The 23848-nt window shown below is 34.1% G+C and overlaps 1 protein-coding gene across 13 annotated transcripts in view; it reads left to right on the top strand.

Annotated features, from left to right (window-relative positions):
- CCDC91 (coiled-coil domain containing 91) overlaps positions 1 to 23848 on the top strand; it is a 356689-nt gene that overhangs the window by 62431 nt on the left and 270410 nt on the right. For 11 of the 13 annotated variants that reach the window (XM_058442151.1, XM_058442153.1, XM_032159919.2 and 8 more), the window contains 2 exons: positions 6314 to 6357; positions 8776 to 8854. In XM_058442151.1, the coding sequence (XP_058298134.1) occupies positions 6328 to 6357; positions 8776 to 8854 (109 nt within the window). In that variant the 5' untranslated portion in view covers positions 6314 to 6327. Of the gene's footprint in view, positions 1 to 6313; positions 6358 to 8775; positions 8855 to 18182; positions 18245 to 23848 lie in introns of those variants that run through there. The other 2 variants (XM_058442147.1, XM_058442146.1) reach the window with 2 other exon arrangements.

Here is a 23848-nt window from a genome sequence, read left to right on the forward strand (position 1 = left end):
GATTAAATTTAGATATAAAGAAGTTTGAGAATTGTTAGACCTTGATATTGTGAAAACTTTCAGTGTAGATTCCCAATTATAATGAAGTATACACCTGTCTTTCTGCCGTGACACAAAAGAATGAATTATGTGATCTGTTAATGTTTTGGCCATGCTTACGATTCTGTAACTTAGATGTCAGATATATTTGCTGTTGCTACATTCTTATAATATTTGTAGTTTAATGGGCTATAATGTTAAATGCTAGAATATTCTAAAATACTTGATAAGAATGCACTTTTGATAAAGTAAATATTTTAAATGTATTGGAGTAGCTAAATACATAAATAAGCCCACATTTGTATATTTCCTTTTAAAAACTGTTGATTTTCATATTTTATAAATTTTATTTTTACAAGTCAATACTGTTAATTTTCTTTTCTTCTATTTAAAATGCTCAGAAGTAAACTATTGCAGGAATTGAAGTCTAAATTATTTGGAGAAAGTGGAAACTGAACAACCTGCTCCTGAATGACTACTGGGTACATAACGAAATGAAGGCAGAAATAAAGATGTTCTTTGAAACCAGTGAGAACAAAGACACAACATACCAGAATCTCTGGGACACATTCAAAGCAGTGTGTAGAGGGAAATTTATAGCACTAAATGCCCACAAGAGAAAGCAGGAAAGATCCAAAATTGACACCCTAACATCACAATTAAAAGAACTAGAAAAGCAAGAGCAAACACATTCAAAAGCTAGCAGAAGGCAAGAAATAACTAAAATCAGAGCAGAACTGAAGGAAATAGAGACACAAAAAACCCTTCAAAAAATTAATGAATCCAGGAGCTGGTTTCTGAAAAGCTCAACAAGATTGATAGACCGCTAGCAAGACTAATAAGAAAAGAGAGAAGAATCAAATAGACGCAATAAAAAATGATAAAGGGGATATCACCACCGATCCCACAGAAATACAAACTATCATCAGAGAATACTACAAACACCTCTACGCAAATAAACTAGAAAATCTAGAAGAAATGGATAAATTCCTGGACACATACACCCTGCCAAGACTAAAGCAGGAAGAAGTTGAATCTCTGACTAGACCAGTAACAGGCTCTGAAATTGTGGCAATAATCAATAGCTTACCAACCAAAAAGAGTCCAGGACCTGATGGATACACAGCTGAATTCTACCAGAGGTACAAGGAGGAGCTGGTAGCATTCCTTCTGGAACTATTCCAATCAATAGAAAAAGAGGGAATCCTCCCTAACTCATTTTATGAGGCCAGCATCATCCTGATACCAAAGCCTGGCAGAGACACAACCAAAAAAGAGAATTTCAGACCAATATGCTTGATGAACACTGATGCAAAAATCCTCAATAAAATACTGGCAAACCAAATCCAGCAGCACATCAAAAAGCTTATCCACCATGATCAAGTGGGCTTCATCCCTGGGATGCAAGGCTGGTTCAACATATGCAAATCAATAAATGTAATCCAGCATATAAATAGAACCAAAGACAAAAACCACATGATTATCTCAATAGATGCAGAAAAGGCCTTTGACAAAATTCAACAACCCTTCATGCTAAAACCTCTCAATAAATTAGGTATTGATGGGACGTATCTCAAAATAATAAGAGCTATCTATGACAAACCCACAGCCAATATCATACTGAATGGGCAAAAACTGGAAGCATTCCCTTTGAAAACTGGCACAAAACAGGGATGCCCTCTCTCACCACTCCTATTCAACATAGTGTTGGAAGTTCTGGCCAGGGAAATCAGGCAGGAGAAGGAAATAAAGTGTATTCAATTAGGAAAAGAGGAAGTCAAATTGTCCCTGTTTGCAGATGACATGATTGTATATCTAGAAAACCCCATCGTCTCAGCCCCAAATCTCCTTAAGCTGATAAGCAACTTCAGCAAAGTCTCAGGATACAAAATCAATGTGCAAAAATCACAAGCATTCTTATACATCAATCACAGACAGAGAGCCAAATCATGAGTGAACTCCCATTCACAATTGCTTCAAAGAGAATAAAATACCTAGGAATCCAACTTACAAGGGACATGAAGGACCTCTTCAAGGAGAACTACAAACCACTGCTCAATGAAATAAAAGAGGATACAAACAAATGGAAGAACATTCCATGCTCATGGGTTGGAAGAATCAATATCGTGAAAATGGCCATACTGCCCAAGGTAATTTATAGATTCACTGCCATCCCCATCAAGCTACCAATGACTTTCTTCACAGAATTGGAAAAAACTACTTTAAAGTTCATATGGAACCAAAAAGAGCCTGCATCACCAAGTCCATACTAAGCCAAAAGAAGAAAGCCGGAGGCATCACACTACCTGACTTCAAACTATACTACAAGGCTACTGTAACCAAAACAGCATGGTACTGGTACCAAAAGAGAGACATAGATCAATGGAACAGAAGAGAGCCCTCAGAAATAATGCCACATATCTACAACTATCTGATCTTTGACAAACCTGACAAAAACAAGCAATGGGGAAAGGATTCCCTATTTAATAAATGGTGCTGGGAAAACTGGCTAGCCATATGTAGAAAGCTGAAACTGGATCCCTTCCTTACACCTTATACAAAAATTAATTCAAGATGGATTAAAGACTTACATGTTAGACCTAAAACCATCAAAACCCTAGAAGAAAACCTAGGCAATACCATTCAGGACATAGGCATGGGCAAGGACTTCATGTTTAAAACATCAAAAGCAATGGCAACAAAAGCCAAAATTGACAAATGGGATCTAATTAAACTAAAGAGCTTCTGCACAGCAAAAGAAACTACCATCAGAGTGAACAGGCAACCTACAAAATGGGAGAAAATTTTCACAACCTACTCATCTGACAAAGGGCTAATATCCAGAATCTACAATGAACTCAAACAAATTTGCAAGAAAAAAACAAACAACCCCATCAACAAGTGGGCAAAGGACATGAGCAGACACTTCTCAAAAGAAGACATTTATGCAGCCAAAAAACACATGAAAAAATGCTCATCATCGCTGGCCATCAGAGAAATGCAAATCAAGACCACAATGAGATACCATCTCACACCAGTTAGAATGGTGATCATTAAAAAGTCAGGAAACAACAGGTGCTGGAGAGGATGTGGAGAAACAGGAACACTTTTACACTGTTGGTGGGACTGTAAACTAGTTCAACCATTGTGGAAGTCAGTGTGGAGATTCTTCAGGGATCTAGAACTAGAAATACCATTTGACCCAGCCATCCCATTACTGGGTATATACCCAAAGGATTATAAATCATGCTGCTATAAAGACACATGCACACGTATGTTTATTGCAGCACTATTCACAATAGCAAAGAGTTGGAACCAACCCAAATGCCCATCAATGATATACTGGATTAAGAAAATGTGGCACATATACACCATGGAATACTATGCAGCCATAAAAAATGATGAGTTCATGTCCTTTGTAGGGACATGGGTGAAACTGGAAACTGTCATTCTCAGTAAACTATCGCAAGGACAAAAAACCAAACACCGCATGTTCTCACTCATAGGAATTGAACAATGAGAACACATGGACGCAGGAAGGGGAACATCACACTCTGGGGACTGTTGTGGGGTGGGGGGAAGGGATAGGGATAGCATTAGGAGATATACCTAATGCTAAATGACGAGTTAATGGGTGCAGCAAACCAACATGGCACATGGATACATATGTAACAAACCTGCACATTGTGCACATGTACCCTAAAACTTAAAGTATAACAATAATAATTTAAAAAATAAAAAATAAAATATTTCTCTAGAATTATACGTTAAGTAACTTGGGACATATTTGTGTTTTTAAATGTATTAATATTTCTTTGAAAATAAAAGGAAGAGTATCATCTGCTTTTTTTTTTTTTTTTTTTTTTAAGACGGAGTTTCACTCTTGTTTCTTGGGCTGGAGTGCAGTGGCACCATCTTGGCTCGCTGCAACCTCCACCTCCCAGGTTCAAGTGATTCTTCTGCCTCAGCCCCCCAAGTAGCTGGGATTACAGTCGTGTGCCACCATGCCTGGCTAATTTTTTGTATTTTTAGTAGAGACAGGGTTTCATCATGTTGACCAGGCTGGTCTTGAAGTGCTGCTGACCTCAGGTGATCCGCCTACCTCAGCCTTCCAAGGTGCTGGGATTACGGGCGTGAGCCACCGAATATGTAAAAGTTGCTGGAGTCTGGAAAACATCAGTGGTCACTAGTATGTTCTTTTGCAGAACTAAATCAGAACTTAGGAAACTGATGGTATTTGGTTCATTACCACAGTCAAACAAGCTGAAATGATTCTTAGACATGGGTATTTGTTTTTGTTTTCAAATTTTCTGTCACTTTACAAATAATTTATTGGGAAGTGACTTAAAACACATAGAAGCATTGCTCTAAAAATTCCATTCTTTTGAAACCATATTATTTGAGTACAGTATATGTAGATGCTAAAATTTGTTTGTTTCTTGAGATTCATGGGATACATGTGGAAAAGATAAAGCTGGTGTTTATAGTTTGATTTGGTTAATTCTTAATGTCCATATCACTCTTCTTTCATAATTTCTTCATGAAAAATGTAGCCACGTACAAATTTCTGTTCACTTGCAACACAAAATAATGTGAGTTCCGTTTCAAACTAAGCATCATCAAAAGTTTCTGAAAGTCTGGTTTATATTTTTTAAGTGCTATACGTGGATGACCTGCTTAGTTTTAATTTTTGGAGAAATACATTTTATAAAACATTTTCATCAGATTGCTAAAATTGTGAGTAATGGTAATGATACCATGATTATATTCTGGTTAATTTAATACCTTTCCTTCTTATAATATGTTTCTGTCTAAATATATATTTTTTAGTGTCATTACCTACTGAGTTTCTGTGAAAATAATTTTCTTTGCCTATTAAAACAAAACAATCCTTGAAATTAATGTTTTTAGTTTTTTTCTTTGACTTTTTTTGAATTTTCTTTTTGAAGGTGTTAGCACTAGTTTCGAGAAGGTAAAGCACGGATATAGATGACTACTTAAAGCAAACGACCTTAGAAAATGCCCTTAAGATTACTGTTTAACATATAGTTTAATGTGTATAGCTATTTTTATTTTAGAAGTGGGAAAGGATTGTTTTCCTGTAATCAAGTCCATCTTGTATTACTGAGTCAAGGGAACTATAATTAACATTTGGGCGTGTTCACTTAAAGTTTTCTTTTTAATTTAAAACATTGTTTTTTAAATTAACTTTTAGGTTAAGGGGTACATGTAAAGGTTTATTACAAAGACAAACTCCTGTCATGGGGGTTTGTTGTACAGATTATTTTGTCATATGTTCACTTTTGAATGATAGAAAAAGAAACCAATTATTATTGACTAGAGTATTACTTGCAGCTATAGATTTCACAATTATAGGTTCCAAATTGTAAATTAGAAACAATCTATATGAGAACTTATTTTTCATTTTAATGTATACTTCCTCTTAGTAATTTCACCTTTTCAGGCTTTTTAGTTCTTACATGGTTTGTTTGGTAAAGCTGCTGCTCCTTTTTTTTTTTTTTTTTTAAAGCCCTGATACTAATGGTTTTATCTTTTCATTTTTATGATATACATTTAGGACTAAAAAAGCAAATATTATTTGAGTGCTTGTCTCTCTTACATACTTTAAGAGTAAAGAAAAGAGGAATTCTGGATATTTATTTGTGTTTTTCTCGTCCCTCATCTCCCATGAATACATGACTTGATTTATCTTGATCAGCCCAGTAACTTGCTCCACATTTTTCCAAAAGTGCAAAGCAGTTTCAGCTAAAAATACACATATCAAAATGATCCAAAAGTTGTGGCCACAGCTCAAAAATGCTGATCAATTTTGAAAATCTAAATCAGCCTTGGCCCTGAAACCGAGGGAAGAACCTTTGTGGTGGGGGACAGATTTCCAAAAACTCACCACAGTCCTGTTCTTAGCTGGAGTTTGTGCTGATGTTGCCAGACAACTGAGGAATAGATGCAAAAAGCAGGAAGCATTATTGAATTGAGCTCTAGTGCCAATTTGGGAAAAGCAAATTAAAATGTAAAAGAATATTTTTCCACTCCTGGCATCTCAACATAAAATGGCAAAATACATGGTTGCTGAAAAAGTTACAGAAATTGCTAATTTTGCCAAAAAGTAAAAGCCAATTGCAAATTCTTTTTTGCATAAAAAATGCATAGACAGAAATAATTTTAATTTACAAATAAATATACATTTAAGTTAGAGAGTATTTTGACATAAATGTGTGTGTGCAGGCTTGTTTCAATATCTTATATTTTTCAGGTGCCACTTGAAGAATGGATGATGATGATTTTGGTGGTTTTGAGGTATGTACTGTTATTTACATTAGCTTGTTTTAACTTTGTGGGATTATAATTGAGTAAACTATTTTGAAAATGTATTATATTTCATTGGCATTCATGATATTTCCTTGATCATTTTAATGTAATTCTGGAGTAAAAAGATGAAATCAAGAAAAATAAAAAACCCGCTAAAAATTAAAACTGATGTATTATTATAGAACATTTGGACTTGCCCATAGGAATGGTTTTAATTGAGGTAATTAAGTGCTACCAGTGTAAGCACTAAAGGAAAGATTTTAAAAATTGTCAGCAGATGACTTTACTGGGATACATGTCTATTAGTAAATACTTGTGGGATGACGGATGAGTACTGAAGATCCTGTCACATATTTGCGTGTTTATACCTGTAATGAGTTGATTTAGTATATTAAGTACATAGCCTTTTGGTAGTTATAAAGTTAATTAGTATGTTTGTATTGTTAGATTATTCTAGTAGGTTAGGAGTGGATACTTTGTAAGTGGAAATTGTTAGCTGAAGAAGCACTGTCTTTTCCTTAATCCTTTTCAATGTGTGTTCATTTTATTGAAATATTTTATAACCCAGTTATTTTTATGGAGCCAGTACAGTCTTGCAGGAAAATCTCTGGATTAGGAGTCAGGAGGCCTGAGCTCAAGTCCTGGAACTACCATCAAGGGAATGCTGTGATTTTTTTTTTTTTTTTTTAAGAATTTTACCTACTTTGGATTTGGTAAAAAGGGAATTATAAAAACCAGGGCTTGTAATTAATGCCCTTAATAGGATAAATAAGATGTTAAGTACATATTCAGTGTTGTGAATTACATGAAAGAATGGTGTGAGGTTTTTGTTAGGACCTTCTTCTCTTTTGCTGATCTTTAAAATCAGTCAATATGGAGTATAGACATACCTGTTTTCTCTATTTCCTCTAAAATTGGTTTTTATTTAAGCACGCTTGTATGCTTTCTGGATTTTGCTTAATATTTTGGTTTTGTTGAGTGATTGAATCTTATTTATGTTACTGAAATGTAACATTTATTTTTGTTAAAATGCCTTCCATTTTGAGGAAAATGTATGTTTCAGATATCATCTGGCTTAGTTTATTGTTTGGAAGTTGTTATTTGAAGGTTACAGTCTGGCGTAGTCTACTTTATTTAAACCACACTTCATGCATTATTTAGGAAAAAAATATAGTGGATAGTGTTCTGTAGAATAACAGTATTACACTTTGTTATGTTCATCAAATTGATTCCTTTCAGTACTGCATAGGTACAGGTTAACCAATATTACTATTTAATTGTAGTTATTAGGTTTTTCTTTCTTTCCACATCCTGCTGTATAAATAGGGAAGGTCTCTACCCTTGGTTATATAAAATATGTTCATTTTTCATAGTTGTAGAGAGTAGCTACTGTATTCTGTGTCACTTAGCTCCTGTGTCAGATTACCCCTTTTAACGTCTGCTTAAGGGGTTGGCAACTCAGTGGAGAATACAAATTGAAATTCTGGCTCTAATTTTTAGTAGAAAATTTGCTGTGACATGGGCATCTGACAGAAAACTCTGTGCTCTTACCTACAAACTCAGTATTCAGTAACTGTTCCAAAATAGGATGGCTTGTTAATTGAAAACTTGAGTTTTAGGAATTCTCTATATATTGAATGCTTTTAACTCTAGGTAGTATATTATTCAAGACAGAAGAATCCTATTTCTTTGAATTAATCTCTAATTGGGTCTTGTGCTAATTAATTAAAAGGATTTGGTGTCTATATTTTTTAAAGACAAATTTTTTCCTACATAGATGGTTAAATGTGGTCAGTTAAAATACTTAAAGTTTACAAGTAAAAATGTGATTAAGAATATATAAAATAAAAATATTATTGACTAACAGTAGAGTTATTTGAATAAGGAAAGAAAATTTTTACTTGAAGTTAATAAGGCATGGGTACTGGGGGTGGCGAGTCATGATAGGAGTGGTGGGAGTAAAGACTGAGAAGCAGGCCCAGCGCAGTGGCTCACGCCTGTAATCCCAGCACTTTGGGAGGCCGAGGCGGGTAGGTCAGGAGGTCGAGATCATCCTGGTTAACACGGTGAAACTCCGTCTGTACTAAAAATATAAAAAATTAGCCAGGCGTGGTGGCCGGTGCCTGTAGTCCCAGCTACTTGGGAGGCTGAGGCAAGAGAATGGTGTGAACCTGGGAGGTGGAGCTTGCAGTGAGTTAAGATCGCACCACTGCCCCTCCAGCCTGGGTGACAGAGCGAGACTCCGTCTCAAAAAAAAAAAAAAGACTGAAAAGCAGTTATTTAGAGGGAATATGACAGTGTCTGGTGTATTATAGAAGATATGCCTATAGAACTGGAATGCTTGATCACTTAAATAGCATTTCTGCTTTTCACATCTTCTAAAATAATCTTGCCTTTGTTTTGTAGGCTGCTGAGACTTTTGATGGTGGAAATGGTGAAAACCAAACAACATCTCCTGCTATTCCTTGGGCTGCGTTTCCTACAGGTAGTGGTATCCAGGAATTAGGGTTTTTTTCTTTTTTTTCCCATGTAACATTTTTGGCAATTCTTTGAAACCCTGTTTCTCACTTTTTTACTTGTCCTTCTCTGATCTGAAAAATGGAGTGATCCAGATTTACTCTTTAGGTTTTTAAAACAACAAATTGTGAATTATATAACACATTTTGTGATGGTGACTTGAAGTCTGATTCTAAAGATGATATCAGGGACATTAAATGAAATTAAAATACAATTTACATTTTTAAATTTATCTTAGTTTTTGGAAGGTGAGGTGCCCAATAACTTTTTTAGGTTGTCCAGTTCGTTAAAGACTCCTTTTTATAGTCCAAAAATAATTTATCGTCTCCAACATACTTAAATTTAGAAGTGTGTTTGCAATAAAATCACTTAAAATATTGAAAATTAAAATTGAAAATTAAAAATTAAATACAAAAATAAATCCATTATTGACAGATGTTTCTTGGAAGACCTCATGTTTAATATTAATTTATGTCAAAAGAATATTTTGAGCTTTCAGAGTTTTCTGTTAAATCTGTTAAAGTTAGGAGAAGATGAAAGTATTTTCTTTAGCAGCTCTGCCTAGACCTCAAAATTTACAGTTATTTATTGTAAAATATTAATCAAGTGCTTATTATGCATTAGGCACTATGGGGATATAGAGATGTATGGAACATAGTCTAGTCCTTTACTTCAAGGGTAGATAAGGTAGGCGTATGCATATTTGTGATATGAAATAGATTTGTCATTTGAGAAGAATGATGATTTTATCATCCATTTATTTAGCAAATTCTTATTTTCATACCTGGTCTGAGTCAAGTAGTAACCTGGCAGCTGGAAATATATCTATATATTATATAGTTGATCTGTTCTCTGAAGGGTGCATATAATTTCAATAGGCAGATATGGGAGAATGAGGAAAGATTTTGAAGGGAGAAAGATAAATGGGACAAAAGTGTAAATGAGAGAAAGGTGATGGCATTGTTAGGATGCTCATTCTTATTTGAGGGCTGTGTGTTATTTCCTTTGCTGGGAATTGTCTTTATTGCTTCTCATTGCTGTTCATTTCTACTCCCTTATGATACTAACTCCTATGTTTTAAAAGTATTATTTCTTGCTTTAATTTTTTTTTTCTGGGTCACCTTCCCAGCAAACCCTCCCATGTCTACATGCACCTATTATTTGACTTTCATGTTGGACAGCGAGTTTTGTGGGTTAGCCACTACGTCTGTTTGTCCTGTTGTTATATCTTAAATGTGGGGCATAGTATCTGGCTTATAGTTGGCTCTCTATAAATATTTGGAGGATGAATAAAGAATAAAGTGAATAAGGGAACCGATAACTGAATGAATGAACAGATTAGGATGGCATTGGAAATGGATAGGGAGAGCTGGGATAGTAGATGATATTTGTATAATGGCTTAGGGTTTTTAGTGTGCTGTCGTGCATTTGTTTATTGTAAAGTAGGCAGAGCAACTATACTCTTTCCATTGTGTGGGTGACAAAATGGTTTTAAAAAGTTTTATCATTTGATACACATAACTATGTTTAGGGATGAAGTGTATTCTTTCAGATGCTATTTCAGTTCTTTTTCAGTAACTCAGATTTTTTGAAAAGAGTTATCAGCAGGACTGTCTGGATATGGCAGTAAAGGAGGAGTTAAAATTGATTTTTGAGGTTTCAAATCTTGGTTCTGAAAGAATGGTGTTACCATGAACAGAAATAGAGAATTTGAGACTTGGTTTTGGACAGATGGGGCCTTAATGAATTAATGTTAGACATGTATAGTATATTCAAGGAACCTGAAACTCAGAGGTTAGGGCTGGAGTTCTTGGTTTAGGAGTTTTCCCATTGATAATGACACTTAAAGTTGTAGGAGATTGCTGGGAGGAACAGTACATAGATAGAATAAGGTTGAGTAGATTAATTTGGATGTTCAAAGGTGGGGAATAGGAGGAGGTAAAAGAGGTCTGAGAAGTAAGGGGATTGTGGGATAGTGCTACAACACAGAAATTAGAAGTAGAAAATTTCAAAGGAAGCTATGGGCACTGGTGCCAAAGGCATTAGAGAGGTCAATGAGATTGGAGGCTGAGAGAAAAACTATAGATGGTCATAAGTGGCTTTTGAGGAAATGATTTCAGTAGATTGGAAGTTTAAGGCAAATTGTATTTCTTTACTTTTTATGAAAGCATGAACAGAGTCTCTTTTCTTATAATAAAACTGTGGCAAAGTACTAAAGAATTGTGTATTACGAGCAAATTATCTAATTCCTGTTCTCTAGGAGTGAATATTATATGTCACATCTGCACATGTCTGTATATTAGTGGGTCAAGTTCTCAAACCTTCGTGAAACTGGGATTAAAGGACAAATCATCTTGCACACACACACATGCACACACACACTCTTTTTTCCCCTCACTCCCTTTGAAAAATTAGATCTGAAGAATTAGCTCTTTCTGGATTTTCTCAGCGACTTGCAGAAATGGAGAATAACAAACATGGCTAAGTGCTGAAGTTAAAGACATGATACATGTTTGCTCAGCCAAAGCTATCTTTTTCCTTTGTTAGTTTATCTTCCTCTGACTGGAGAAGTCCGCCTCTGATTCAGGTAGCTGAAAGTTGTTTAGGTGAGTGTGATGTGAACAGCTTACGTAGCTAACAATGTAATCATTTCCACAGTAAAGACCTGAGAAGATAGGAACCCTTAAGAGATCTAAGGCAGATTCTTTTCAGTTGAAGAAAAGACGAATTGTCTCCTTTTTTCCCACCTACCTGTATCTGAGCTGTCTATAATGCGTATGGAAAATATTTTAAAAAGAGATGATAATTAAACAAGCTTTACCACAGCTTAAAATCCAAGAAGAGAACTAAGAAACATTTGGTTTACATTTTTAAAGTTTTTTGGGGAAAATAAAAATCTTCATTCTTGGGGTTAGGATAAAGGATTTTGTTAAGTAAAGAATGAGGTAGGTTTGGTGAGCCTAGTGATTCTGCTGCTTCAGGACAGGCGAGTAGGTGGAGGAGGATTTCATAATAGCAACTGGGATAATTAATATATTTCTTAAAGTGTCTGTATAGCCTGCAGTTCTGTCAGTGGGTTGAGGTACTTCAAGACGTGCATCTTACTGTATGTTAGCATTATTTACATAGTGAACTCTTAAAATGCTAGCTTATAGGCAGTGTTGATGATGAAAGTAATGAATTGTCAGTAAGAATAAATGAAATGTGCATGCTGATGCTTTATACAAAGTATTATCTCTAGGCCTATATCTCCTTAAGTTATGATATCTAACCTGTAAAATGTGTCTTTACACCCTTATTATCATAGGAATTGTAGAATGTAAGTAAGAGGTGAATGAATGTGAAATTATCAAGCTCTTTTCCTAATTCCTTTACTCTCCATAAACATGTAGAAATTATTACTTTATTTTAGTGAAAGCTACCCAAGGAGAATAATTGCCTTTCTTTAGGCATTTTCCTCTCTATTTCATAGCCTAACCCTCCACATTGCCTTCCATGCTATTCCGCTTGAAGCCTGTAAGCCAAGCTGTGATCCACACAGTGTTCCCATTGTCTGTTCCTATATTTTTGTCATTGCTCCTGATTGTATTACTTACCTTATCTTCCATCCACTTACTTGAGTCTTATTTTTCTTTCAAGAAAAGGTATGGAGCGATCACTGAATTTGTTCTGCATCTCATTAACTGCTGCTGCTTCTGAGTTTACCGTTCTTTTACTTTTGTACCAGTTGTTTGGTCCTTAGCATATGCTAATTTGTATTTTTAAAATTTGTGGTAAAACACATATAACATAAAATTTACCATCTTAACTATTTTTAAGTGTACAGTTCAGTATTGTATATGTAAAACCGAAACTCTGTATCCAGCAAACAACTCCCCATTGCCCCTTCCCTCAGCCCCTGGCTACTAGGATCCTATTTTCTATGAATTTGACTATTCTGAATACTTTATAAAGTAAAATCATACAGTATTTGTCATTTTGTAACTGGCTTATTTTACTTAGAATAATGTTCTCAAGGTTCATCCATGTGGTAGCATGTATCAGAATTTCCTTCCTTTAAGCCTGAATAATAGTCCATTGCCTGTATAGACCACATTTTGTTTATCTGTTCATTTGTTGATGGACACTGGGCTGCTTCTGCCTTTGACTATTGCAAATAATGCTGCTATAAACATGGGTGTCTAATTTGTATTTTTAAATATTTTGTCAGTATGACTCCCATCTCTTTATGTCTATGTTAGTCTGAGATTTGGAGGGCAGTGACTGTGTTTTAAACCTGTTGAACCCTTGGTGTCTAGCATAGCACTGTGCCTTTTTAATAAACAATGTTTAGTACTTATTTCTTGATGATGAGTAGAGCAGATTTACCTTGTTAACTCTTCTTGATTATTTTTAATTCTTTGGGGATAATTAGTCTTTCTATCAAAAGTTGAGAGAAGGCAAAACCAAACTTGCCTTCAAAAATATATTAATCTCAGAAATCTTAGCTAATTACTCAAAGGTAGCTAAGAAGCTGGTTTTTTTTTTTTTTTTTGGTGCTCAATTAACTTTCCTGGTCATTCTCAATGCAAACATATGACCTGGAAATCATGATGAACAAGAGCAGTCACAGATTTTCTGAAAGAAAGAATAGCTATTTTGGTGACCTTTTCTCATCTCTTCCCTGGTTCTGCTGTATGCCAGTAGGTAACAATAGAGACTAGACTAAATTTTAGTTTAATATACTACAGATCTAGAAGGAATAAGAGTAGTATGTAGTTCTTTTGCCTTCTTTTTTTCTAACTTATTTTTCTAAATATTTTTTCCAAAGAAAAATCATCTCCAACTTTGCAGAGCATCTAACATAAGAAAGTTTTTGAGTTGGCTACCCATAACACTGTATTTTATAAAAAAATTAATAATTTTTTTGGCTAAGAAATCTTTTAAAAGAAATTATTCACAAGTAACTGTCTTTTATAAATGTTCATAAGGCTAGTAATGCTCTATGTTTTAGTAAACTAATAAGAGCAGAGACTTTTCAAAATCAATGACTATCTTCTTACATACAAATATATATGTATGTATGTATATATGTGTATGAGAATACAGGCGCATATGTGTGTGTGTGTGTGTGTGTGTGTGTGTGTGTGTGTATTCCGATTTCGATTTCTTCCTTTTCCCCCTCCGATGTAAATTTTCTACCTGTACTGATTTGAAAGGACTGTGTCATGACTTGACCTTGCAATTTCTAAGAACTGTTAGTCTTAGTTTGGTATTACTACATGTATTTTATTTTATTTTCTCATTGTAGGAGACTCAAAGTTTCAGAATCCATGGAGTTTATTTAAATTAATTCTTTGGTTTGTTTGTTCATTTGTTCATTCATTCACTCACTTCGCATATATTTGAAAATTTACTGTTTCAGACACCAAATGCCATGTCCTGTGCACCTTATTTCATTTTCAGTGATGCCATATAAAAGCTGTCATCTAAAAGGACAGGATGTTTCATGAAATGTGTTGTTAATATTGGCAAACACTTTCATCAGTAACTTTAAGTTCAAATCTTTGATAGCAGCTACATGAAAAGAATATTATTTCAGAAAGTGTTGTCATGTTGCCATTGTGTACAATGTGGGTGGTGCTGTTTTAGAGGCAAAGAACTGTCCACTTTTTATGTTTAACTGTATAAATATAAATTGTCCAGAAGGCGAGGTGGGAGGCAAAACCTTGAATAGTGTCCTTTCTAATATGTTTCTAAGTTCCTTGTAGCACTACACAGACCACATTAGAATGCATTGACCATCAAAGGGAAAAACAAGCTATCCAGATAGATACTTTAATCCAAATTAGCTCCTTCCAAACAGCTTATATAGAGGGCAAACTAAACTGTCTGTCACAAGCCGACCCTTTAGAAGGAATAATGGGAATTGGACCAGCAGATGTTGAACCAAATAACTTAGATGTGGTTCCTTTTGCATCTGGAGCTATTTGCATACAAAGCCAACAGGAAAGTTCAAACATTTTTCTCAAGACATTGGCAGAGAGAAACCTGGAAGACAGATGCCTTTTTGATTTCATGGTTCAATTTTTCCATTCTCCATTCTGTCCAGGAAAACCTAGGACAACAAATCGGTCATTTTATTAATATCCCATTACTCTCCTTACTAACCCTGTTTTTCCAGTAGAATCTGTGTTACACATCTATGAGAGCTCAGAACCTGAGTCTACAAATTTTTGAGGAAAAATTGTTTCAATATTTTTCTTCAGATTAATCTGTAGTTTGTACATAGTAATAATGAATGTTAATCATTCATTTGTCTGATTTATATTTGAGGTAAAATTTGAAGGTGACTTATTACATAGTCACATATATGCATTATGGTAGGCAGTATAGGTAATGCTTAAAAACTTTCCATCTGTCTTTGTATCTACATTAGACATTTTTGTCAGGACATAAACCAGATTTCTACTGAAGTCTAATAATTTCGTAGTGTCTTTACACAGATTATTTGAATAGAAATTTGTCACATATCTTCTTTTTGCTACATCTTGTATTTTCTTTTAACTCCTAGGTTATTAACTCACTTTCTTTTACTCTGGAGCCAGTTTTTAAAAATGATGCCTAAGATAATAGCTTCTATAAAGCTGTGAATTATTACTGTACATATAAATACTAGTCTTGATGTGGGTTTTCAGTAATTTATTGCAGTTCATGTTTTTATTAATGCATATGATAGGAAGCATACAGTGATATTTGCTATGCTTCTGAAGATTAGGTTTATTATAGTGTTGATTAGAGTCAAATATCCCTGTTGTGGAGTGAGGAGTTCTGTCTTTGCCTTCAGCTAACTATGTCACTTCCGTGAATCTCAATTAGCAAATCTATAAATTGAAGGACTAGATGATATCTAAACAATTCTTTGAGATTTTCATTTCTCAGTTTATTATTTTATTTTCTGGTCATAGTATCTGTAATATGAATAGCTTTTACTAGGTGAATTATGGTGCCTGGTTTAACTGTGTGGTATAACTGACAATACTAATCTAATAAATTCCGGTGGTTCTAAAAACATAGAACACAAATATTAATGTGAAGAACTATAATTCTTAAGAGAAACCTTGTCTTTTTCGGTATCTTTTAACAATCAATTACTGTTCACATTGCTTTTTCTTACAGTATTTTATGGTACCTTCTTTATCTGTTCTGTCTGAATCTGAATTTGCTTTTTAAAGACTGTGGTGTCCATTTTAGGATATATTTAGAGAAAAGTAAAATAGTTTGAAAATAATGCTGTAGGGATTTTCTGATACTGCTAAAAAATGAAGTTTTGGCAATGACGGTTTTTACTGTAATATGAAGATAGTGCTCTGACTCTTTATCATTATAATCCTAAGTTAGCGCCCCCCACCCCACCAAAAAAAAACACTGGAAATAAAGCAAAACTTAGATTCTATTTCGCTCAGAAACAGTAGGAATCATTGCCTACCATTCTTATATCAGTATATACAATTCTAATCAGCTATCCATCTTGAATTACATTTTTTGGCCTCAGAAAAGATACTTTTTATTGTTTTTGAGAGACAGACACGTGTGTACATATATATAGTATAAGGGTATGAAAGAAAAGGGAAATAATGCAAAAGATAATACAGTGAAAAATTTTTCTTTTATCTTAGTTCTCTAGTCTCACTTCTGATGCATCTAGTTTTATAAATTATTTTTTAACCATCCCAGTATCTTCCAGGCATGTACAATTGTGTGGTGTCTATTTTTTTAAATAGAGATGACAGTGTATTATACATAGTAAAACTCCTTGCTTTTTTTTCACAATAATTTGGAGAACTTTCTGTAGAAGTACTTACAGATTTTCCAAATTCATTTTAGTGGTTGCATGGTACTCTTTTTCATGGATATACTATTATTAATGTAACTAGTTATTTTCACTTCAGTTCTTGCTGTTACAAACAGACCTGTAGTGAATATTCTTGTATTTTCAGGAAAGCTATTTTAATTAGGATGATAACGTATATTGTTTCTATGACTTGAAAGATTATTTAAAATTAACAAATGGTTTACTTACTAATTTTACTAATATAAACATAGAACAAAACATGCTGTTTGAACAGTGTCAAATTTTATATTTGAGGTCATATATAAGGTCATACATAAGAAAATGTTGGCCACGTTGAAGGTGATAATTTTATGAGTACATTGAAAAAGAAAGTCTTCTTTAGCTGACCATGGGCAAATTCATAGTAGAATGGTTGTTGAATTGGTTGTGTTTTTTAAATGTGTAAAATAATGTTTATTGGAACATTGTTTATAATAGCTTCAAACTAGAAACAACCCAAATATTCATCAAAAGTAGAAAGTTTAATATTTTGGGTTATATATAATAATATTATTATTATAGTCATATATGATATATTTAATATATCATATATTTATATTTATATATTATATGAAATTTATATATCATATATTTATATGATATATTTAGTATATAATATATGATAGATAATATAATATATGATATATATTATATATGATATATTACATATATATCATATATAATATATAACACAAATATAATATGTATTATATAATATACAATATATAATGTATAATATATAAATATATAATATTAATATATAATATAACTAGTATTATTTTATATAGAATATATTATATATTAATATATTATTATATAAAGATAATAATAATAATAATAATTATTGTTTGAGACAGAGTCTCACTCTGTTGCCCAGGCTGCAGTGCACTGGCACAGTCTCGGCTCACTGCATCCTCCGCCTCCTGGGTTCAAGAGATTTTCCTGCCTCAGCCTCCTGAGTAGCTGGGATTACAGGTGTGTGCCACGATGCCCAGCTAATGTTTTGTAGTTTTAGTAGAGACGAGTTTTCACCATGTCAGCCAGGATAGTCTCCATCTCCTGACCTCGTGATCCGCACACCTCGGCCTCCCAAAGTGCTAGGATTACAAGCGTGAGCCACCATGCCCGGCTGGATTATATTTATATAATAGAACAACATACACCTGGAAAATTAACAAACTATAGCTACATATAACAACATGGAAGAATCTTATGATCATCTATACTGTCCCCAGAGTACCTTTAAGAGATCAGTAGGAAGCCTTAAACTGACAGACTGTTCTATAATGTTAGATTCTATAACACTACATTTTCGTAGAATCTGTGAAGTCTAGAATATCAGTCTCCCCTTTGGTTCTGGAATTCTTCTTGTTCATTAGAATGAGGGCTCCATTATTTTGGCCACAGAGCTATACCCAGGACTGCTTCAGAGAAAGCCCCATGTCTGAATCTTCAAAGGGTAGAAGTCATCATCCTGTTTACTCAGTAAGGATGGCATGGGGAAGGGAGGAGGGAGTAGATTTTACCTCAAATCTACTGCGGATGAGTAGTGCAATATGAGACTAAGAAAAATTTTTGAATCTGACCTCAAGTGTCTGGTATGGAGGTCACAGACTAAGACTGGACCTGAATCAAACAGAATAACCTCCATCACTCACTTCCTCCCTCCCTTTACCCCTGAGATTCTTGTATTGGACTCTTGGGCCTAGCTGTAGCTGGAAACAGTAAATGCTTCTGCTGTATGAATTTTCAAGTGGCCAGACAGGGTTGAGGGACCCACAGGAACGTGAGACTTACAGGACCAGTACAACCAGAGTTTCTGACAGATATGCCTTATGCAGATTTGGCTTGATGTCTCTGTACTGATGCCCATAATGAATACTGTTATTGCTAATGTGTATTTTAAATGAACTTATACTTTGTATTTACTCAGGTTGAGTTTTCATGCACTTCCTCCCTCTTTTTAAAGGTTGGGCATTTGAGCTTCTTAAACGGTGTCTCTAATTCTTGGTGGTATTCTCTTCTGTATTTGTGGTACTTTTTCTTTGTGGCAGGGGGAGTGGGAGGTACCATGATTTCTTGAGATTCTGGAATCTTCCAACCCTTTTTGTGCCCATTCTCTCCTTGTGATTATCTATTCCATATCCCACCCATCAGCAATTTCTGTAGTTTCTAAGTTCATTCAAACTGGGGATCTTTTCAGTTCTCTCTACTTCCTCGGTCACTATCTCAGTCAAAAGCCACGATCATGTCTTTCTTAGATGACTTGAGCACCTTTTTTTCCTGCATCTACTCTCACTGTCCGCTCCCCTCAACCAACCCTGCCACCCATGACTCCATTATTTTAAGTGGCACCAGAAAGGGCTGGGACACAGTGAATGATCAGTAAATGTTACCTGTTTGTGACGTTTGATTTTGAAGTTTAGGATTTATTTTTTCATTTGTTGTGGATTCCTGAATATCAATAAAACATGATTTGATTATAATTTTGGAGGTTGTAATTTTGACTTATGATATTCCTCTGAATATTTTGTTGTAATTTCTGTGTTGGATACTAAAGATTTGTACCTGTTATTAGGAATCTCCTGAATAAATTTTACAAACTAATTGCAGTTATAATTATAATACCAAATCCTCCGTGATTTGGGTATTGCTATTGTGCCTAATCAAAGTTTTTTTTAGTCCCAATTCTGATTTTTGTATTAATTTACATGATTATATTGGCTTGCAGCTAGTATGCATTAATTATTTTTCTTATTAAAGCATGGCTGAGGTGATAATCATTTTTAATAATGATTTAATTTTAAAAATTTTAATAATGATTTAATAATTTCATTAATAATGAAAATTTCCTTCATTTACATTAAAATGGAAAATCTTCTAGATTTGTTTTTTTGGAGTGAATGTGTTAAAGGCTAGTTTTATTGTGGAGCTCCTCAGACAGATTGTTTTAGTTAATAGACCTTCCCCGGGTAATTTTAGAATAAATCACAGAGACTGCCTAAAGTACTTAGAACACAAAGATGTTTAGAGATATACTTTAGAACTGTGAATCAATAGGGAAGTTATTAAACTTAATCCTATAGAAAGTTTCCTAAAGATATGAAGAGTTTGATCATGTTTTATCCGTCAAGTCTGAGGTCATAGAAAAGTGGATAAAAAAGTGGATAAAAAGTGGATAAAAGGTGGCTGACAGTACAGAGTTGACAAAATACTGTAATCAACTATTACACACAATTTGGTTATTAAGAAATGCTTTAGTTATGTAAATCAACTGTTACTTTTCTTCATCCCTTAAAAATTTATGAACACAATGTTAATTTTTTTATTTCAAGGAAACATTTGCTGATAGAATTGTTCATTAAACGTGCGAATAAACATTTACTCAACTCATCAATCCATTAGGTTCCTAAAGGAGCAACCTTAAAGTAATTTCAACCCTTGATCTTATAATCTAAACACAAATATTTTGCTTTGATGGAATATGTTTGATTAAATTTGTGAAATTTACTTCTCCTAATTTTTTAAAAGAGAAACTAGATTCTCATTGGTTATGATCCTGCTTGACGTTAGGAGGTAAGACTGTTTACGTTCAACCTTCTATTGTTTGATTTCTCCCCCATTCAACAAATTATTGTATATCAACCACAGGTGAGACGATGGGGAACAAACAAGACAAACAAGATGTTTGCCTTCCTGGCTTTTGCAAACTAGTAAGGTACACAGAAGTTAAATAATTATTCAGATTCTTACTTAATTATGACTAGGATACACTTTTAAGGGGAGTTATGGAGTGCCAGAATAGCATGTAATAAAAGGATAGAGAGAGTGAGGTAGGTACTGCATTATAGCTAGGAAGAATATCAGATACAGGCAGTGTTTGAGTCCAACTCAGGATCAGCAAGGCAAACGCCTGTGATGTTAAGGGAGGCAGGGCTTACCCAAAGCTTTACAGCAGAGACAGAGGGAAACAGAGAGCATGTTTTCAAGTGTTAACTTTTGGCAATGTAGATACACTCTCAATTTTATATTTGTTTTTTGATTAATTTCTCTTTTATGATCATTATTTTCTATTGTCTTTTATTGTTTATTTTTCCTGATTTTTTAAAATTTTATGCTTATCTTATTACTTTTAACCTTTCTTTTCAGACAGAAGTATTCCAGGCTGTAATTTTCCTTCTGATTACTGCTTTAACTATATCTTGCCAATTTTATTTTTAAATTACAATTTTCAGATGAAGTGATACTTGAATTATTTTTAAAAGTATTTCCTAATTTCCAAGTATGGGGCTTTTCCAGTTGTTTTTATTGTTATTGTTTTCTAATTTGATTGCTTTTTATTGTTATTGTTTTCTAATTTGATTGCTTTTTGGCCAGAGAAAGTTATTAGTTTGGAAGTTATGTACTCTGCTTCTTTTCTTTCGGTGGTATCTCTGGAAATTTTCACAAGCATTCTTAACTCACTAAAACCTGAAACTAATTAGTATCTTTAGCCTCCTCTTGAAAAATACAAAGAATGTGGAACATTTGAAATTTATTAATTTATTCTTTTGTTATTATGCTATTGTGTAACATTTTAAATGTGTATATATATAAGTATTGTATACGCATATGAAATACATATTCAATACATAATATATGCTATATATTATATATAAGCATAGATATATATTACATATATCACTCCACAAGACATTATTATTAGCAGTATTATGCTTGTTTGAAAATACTTATTCTTGTTAGATAGATTCCTCTAGTTTCTAAATTGACAGTTATTTCTTTGCTCTGCACAGTGTAAATATTACTCCACCATCTTCTGATTTCCATAATTGTTTTTGGGAAGTTAGTTGATTCCATTAGTTGTTGTTCCATTGAACATAATTGCTATTTTCTTTCTGGATCACTTTATGACTTAACACTATATAATTGGTGTTCTATAGCTTTACTGTGATATACTACATAAAGATACCTTATTTTCTTTGATTAGAATTTGTTGGGCTTCTGAATGTATGGATTGAATCTTTAGATTTAAGAAGCCCACAAAGTTCGACAAATTTAATTATGAGAAGTTTTATTACTTCTGAAAATTCTTGGCCATTGTTTTTACCAATGTTGTTGTTGCTCCATTCTCTTTCTCCTTCTGGAACTCTAGTTAGTTAAGTAGCTTTTTTTTTTTTTTTTTTTTTTTTTGAAAAAAAATAAACTCTATCTACTATGTCCATTAACCTCTTTTTCACATTTTGGCTGTTCTGCCATCTGAGTAATTTCAGATATGGCTTTTATTTCACTACTTCTTTATTGTCTAAGGTGATGTAAATCTGTCCACTGAATTTATAATTTCAATTTTCTGTCTTTCCTTCCTCCTTCTCTCTTTATTCATATATTCTGCTATTTGATGCCGTAATGTTCTCAAAAGTGAAAAACTATTCATGTGAAAAACGAAGCAGATAGGGATCTTATGTTCTAGATTCTGATATTAGTGTGTTTCTACTGCTAAGACATTTGTGTCATTAATGCACTTTAGAGTATTGTATCATTATTGTGATATATGCTTATGGCATACTTAGAAATGATGTCAATTGTGCTTGTATAAAAATTCTTTTTTTTTATTATACTTTAAGTTTTAGGGTACATGTGCACAACGTGCAGGTTAGTTACATATGTGTACATGTGCCGTGTTGGTGTGCTGCACTCAGTAACTCGTCATTTAACATTAGGTATATCTCCAAATGCTATCCCTCCCCCCTCCCCCCACCCCACAACAGGCCCCGGTGTATGATGTTCCCCTTTCTGTGTCCATGTGTTCACATTGTTCAATTCCCACCTAAGAGTGAGATCATGCGGTGTTTGGTTTTTTGTCCTTGCGATAGTTTGCTGAGAATGATGGTTTCCAGCCTCATCTGTGTCCCTACAAAGAACATGAGCTCATCATTTTTTATGGCTGCATAGTATTCTATGGTGTATATGTGCCACATTTTCTTAATCCAGTCTATCGTTGTTGGACATTTGGCTTGGTTCCAAGTCTTAGCTATTGTGAATAGTGCCACAATAAACATACGTGTGCATGTGTCTTTATGGCAGCATGATTTATAATCCTTTGGGTATATACCCAGTAATGGGATGGCTGGGTCAAATGGTATTTCTAGTTCTAGATCCCTGAGGAATCGCCACACTGACTTCCACAATGGTTGAACTAGTTTACAGTTCCACCAACAGTGTAAAAGTGTTCCTATTTCACCACATCCTCTCTAGCACCTGTTGTTTCCTGACTTTTTAATGATGGCCATTCTAACTGGTGTGAAATGGTATCTCATTGTGGTTTTGATTTGCATTTCTCTGATGGCCAGTGATGATGAGCATTTTTGCATGTGTGTTTTGGCTGCATAAATGTCTTCTTTTGAGAAGTGACTGTTCATGTCCTTCGCCCACTTGTTGATGGGGTTGTTTGTTTTTTTCTTGTAAATTTGTTTAAGTTCATTGTAGATTCTGGATATTAGCCCTTCGTCAGATGAGTAGATTGCAAAAATTTTCTCCCATTTTGTAGGTTGCCTGTTCACTCTGATGGTAGTTTCTTTTGCTGTGCAGAAGCTCTTTAGTTTAATTAGATCCCATTTGTCAATTTTGGCTTTTGTTGCCATTGCTTTTGGTGTTTTAGACATGAAGTCCTTGCCCATGCCTATGTCCTGAATGGTATTGCCTAGGTTTTCTTCCAGGGTTTTTATGGTTTTAGGTCTAACATGTAAGTCTTTAATCCATCTTGAATTAATTTTTGTATAAGGTATAAGGAAGGGATCCAGTTTCAGCTTTCTACATATGGCTAGCCACTTTTCCCAGCACCATTTATTAAATAGGGAATCCTTTCCCCATTTCTTGTTTTTGTCAGGTTTGTCAAAGATCAGATAGTTGTAGATATGTGGCATTATTTCTGAGGGCTCTGTTCTGTTCCATTGGTCTGTATCTCTGTTTTGGTACCAGTACCATGCTGTTTCGGTTACTGTAGCCTTGTAGTATAGTTTGAAGTCAGGTAGCGTGATGTCTCCAGGTTTGTTCTTTTGGCTTAGGATTTACTTGGCAATGTGGGCTCTTTTT

This window comes from Hylobates moloch, unplaced genomic scaffold (genome assembly GCF_009828535.3).
Source record: "Hylobates moloch isolate HMO894 unplaced genomic scaffold, HMol_V3 SCAFFOLD_8, whole genome shotgun sequence".
Classification (NCBI taxonomy): Eukaryota; Metazoa; Chordata; class Mammalia; order Primates; family Hylobatidae; genus Hylobates; species Hylobates moloch.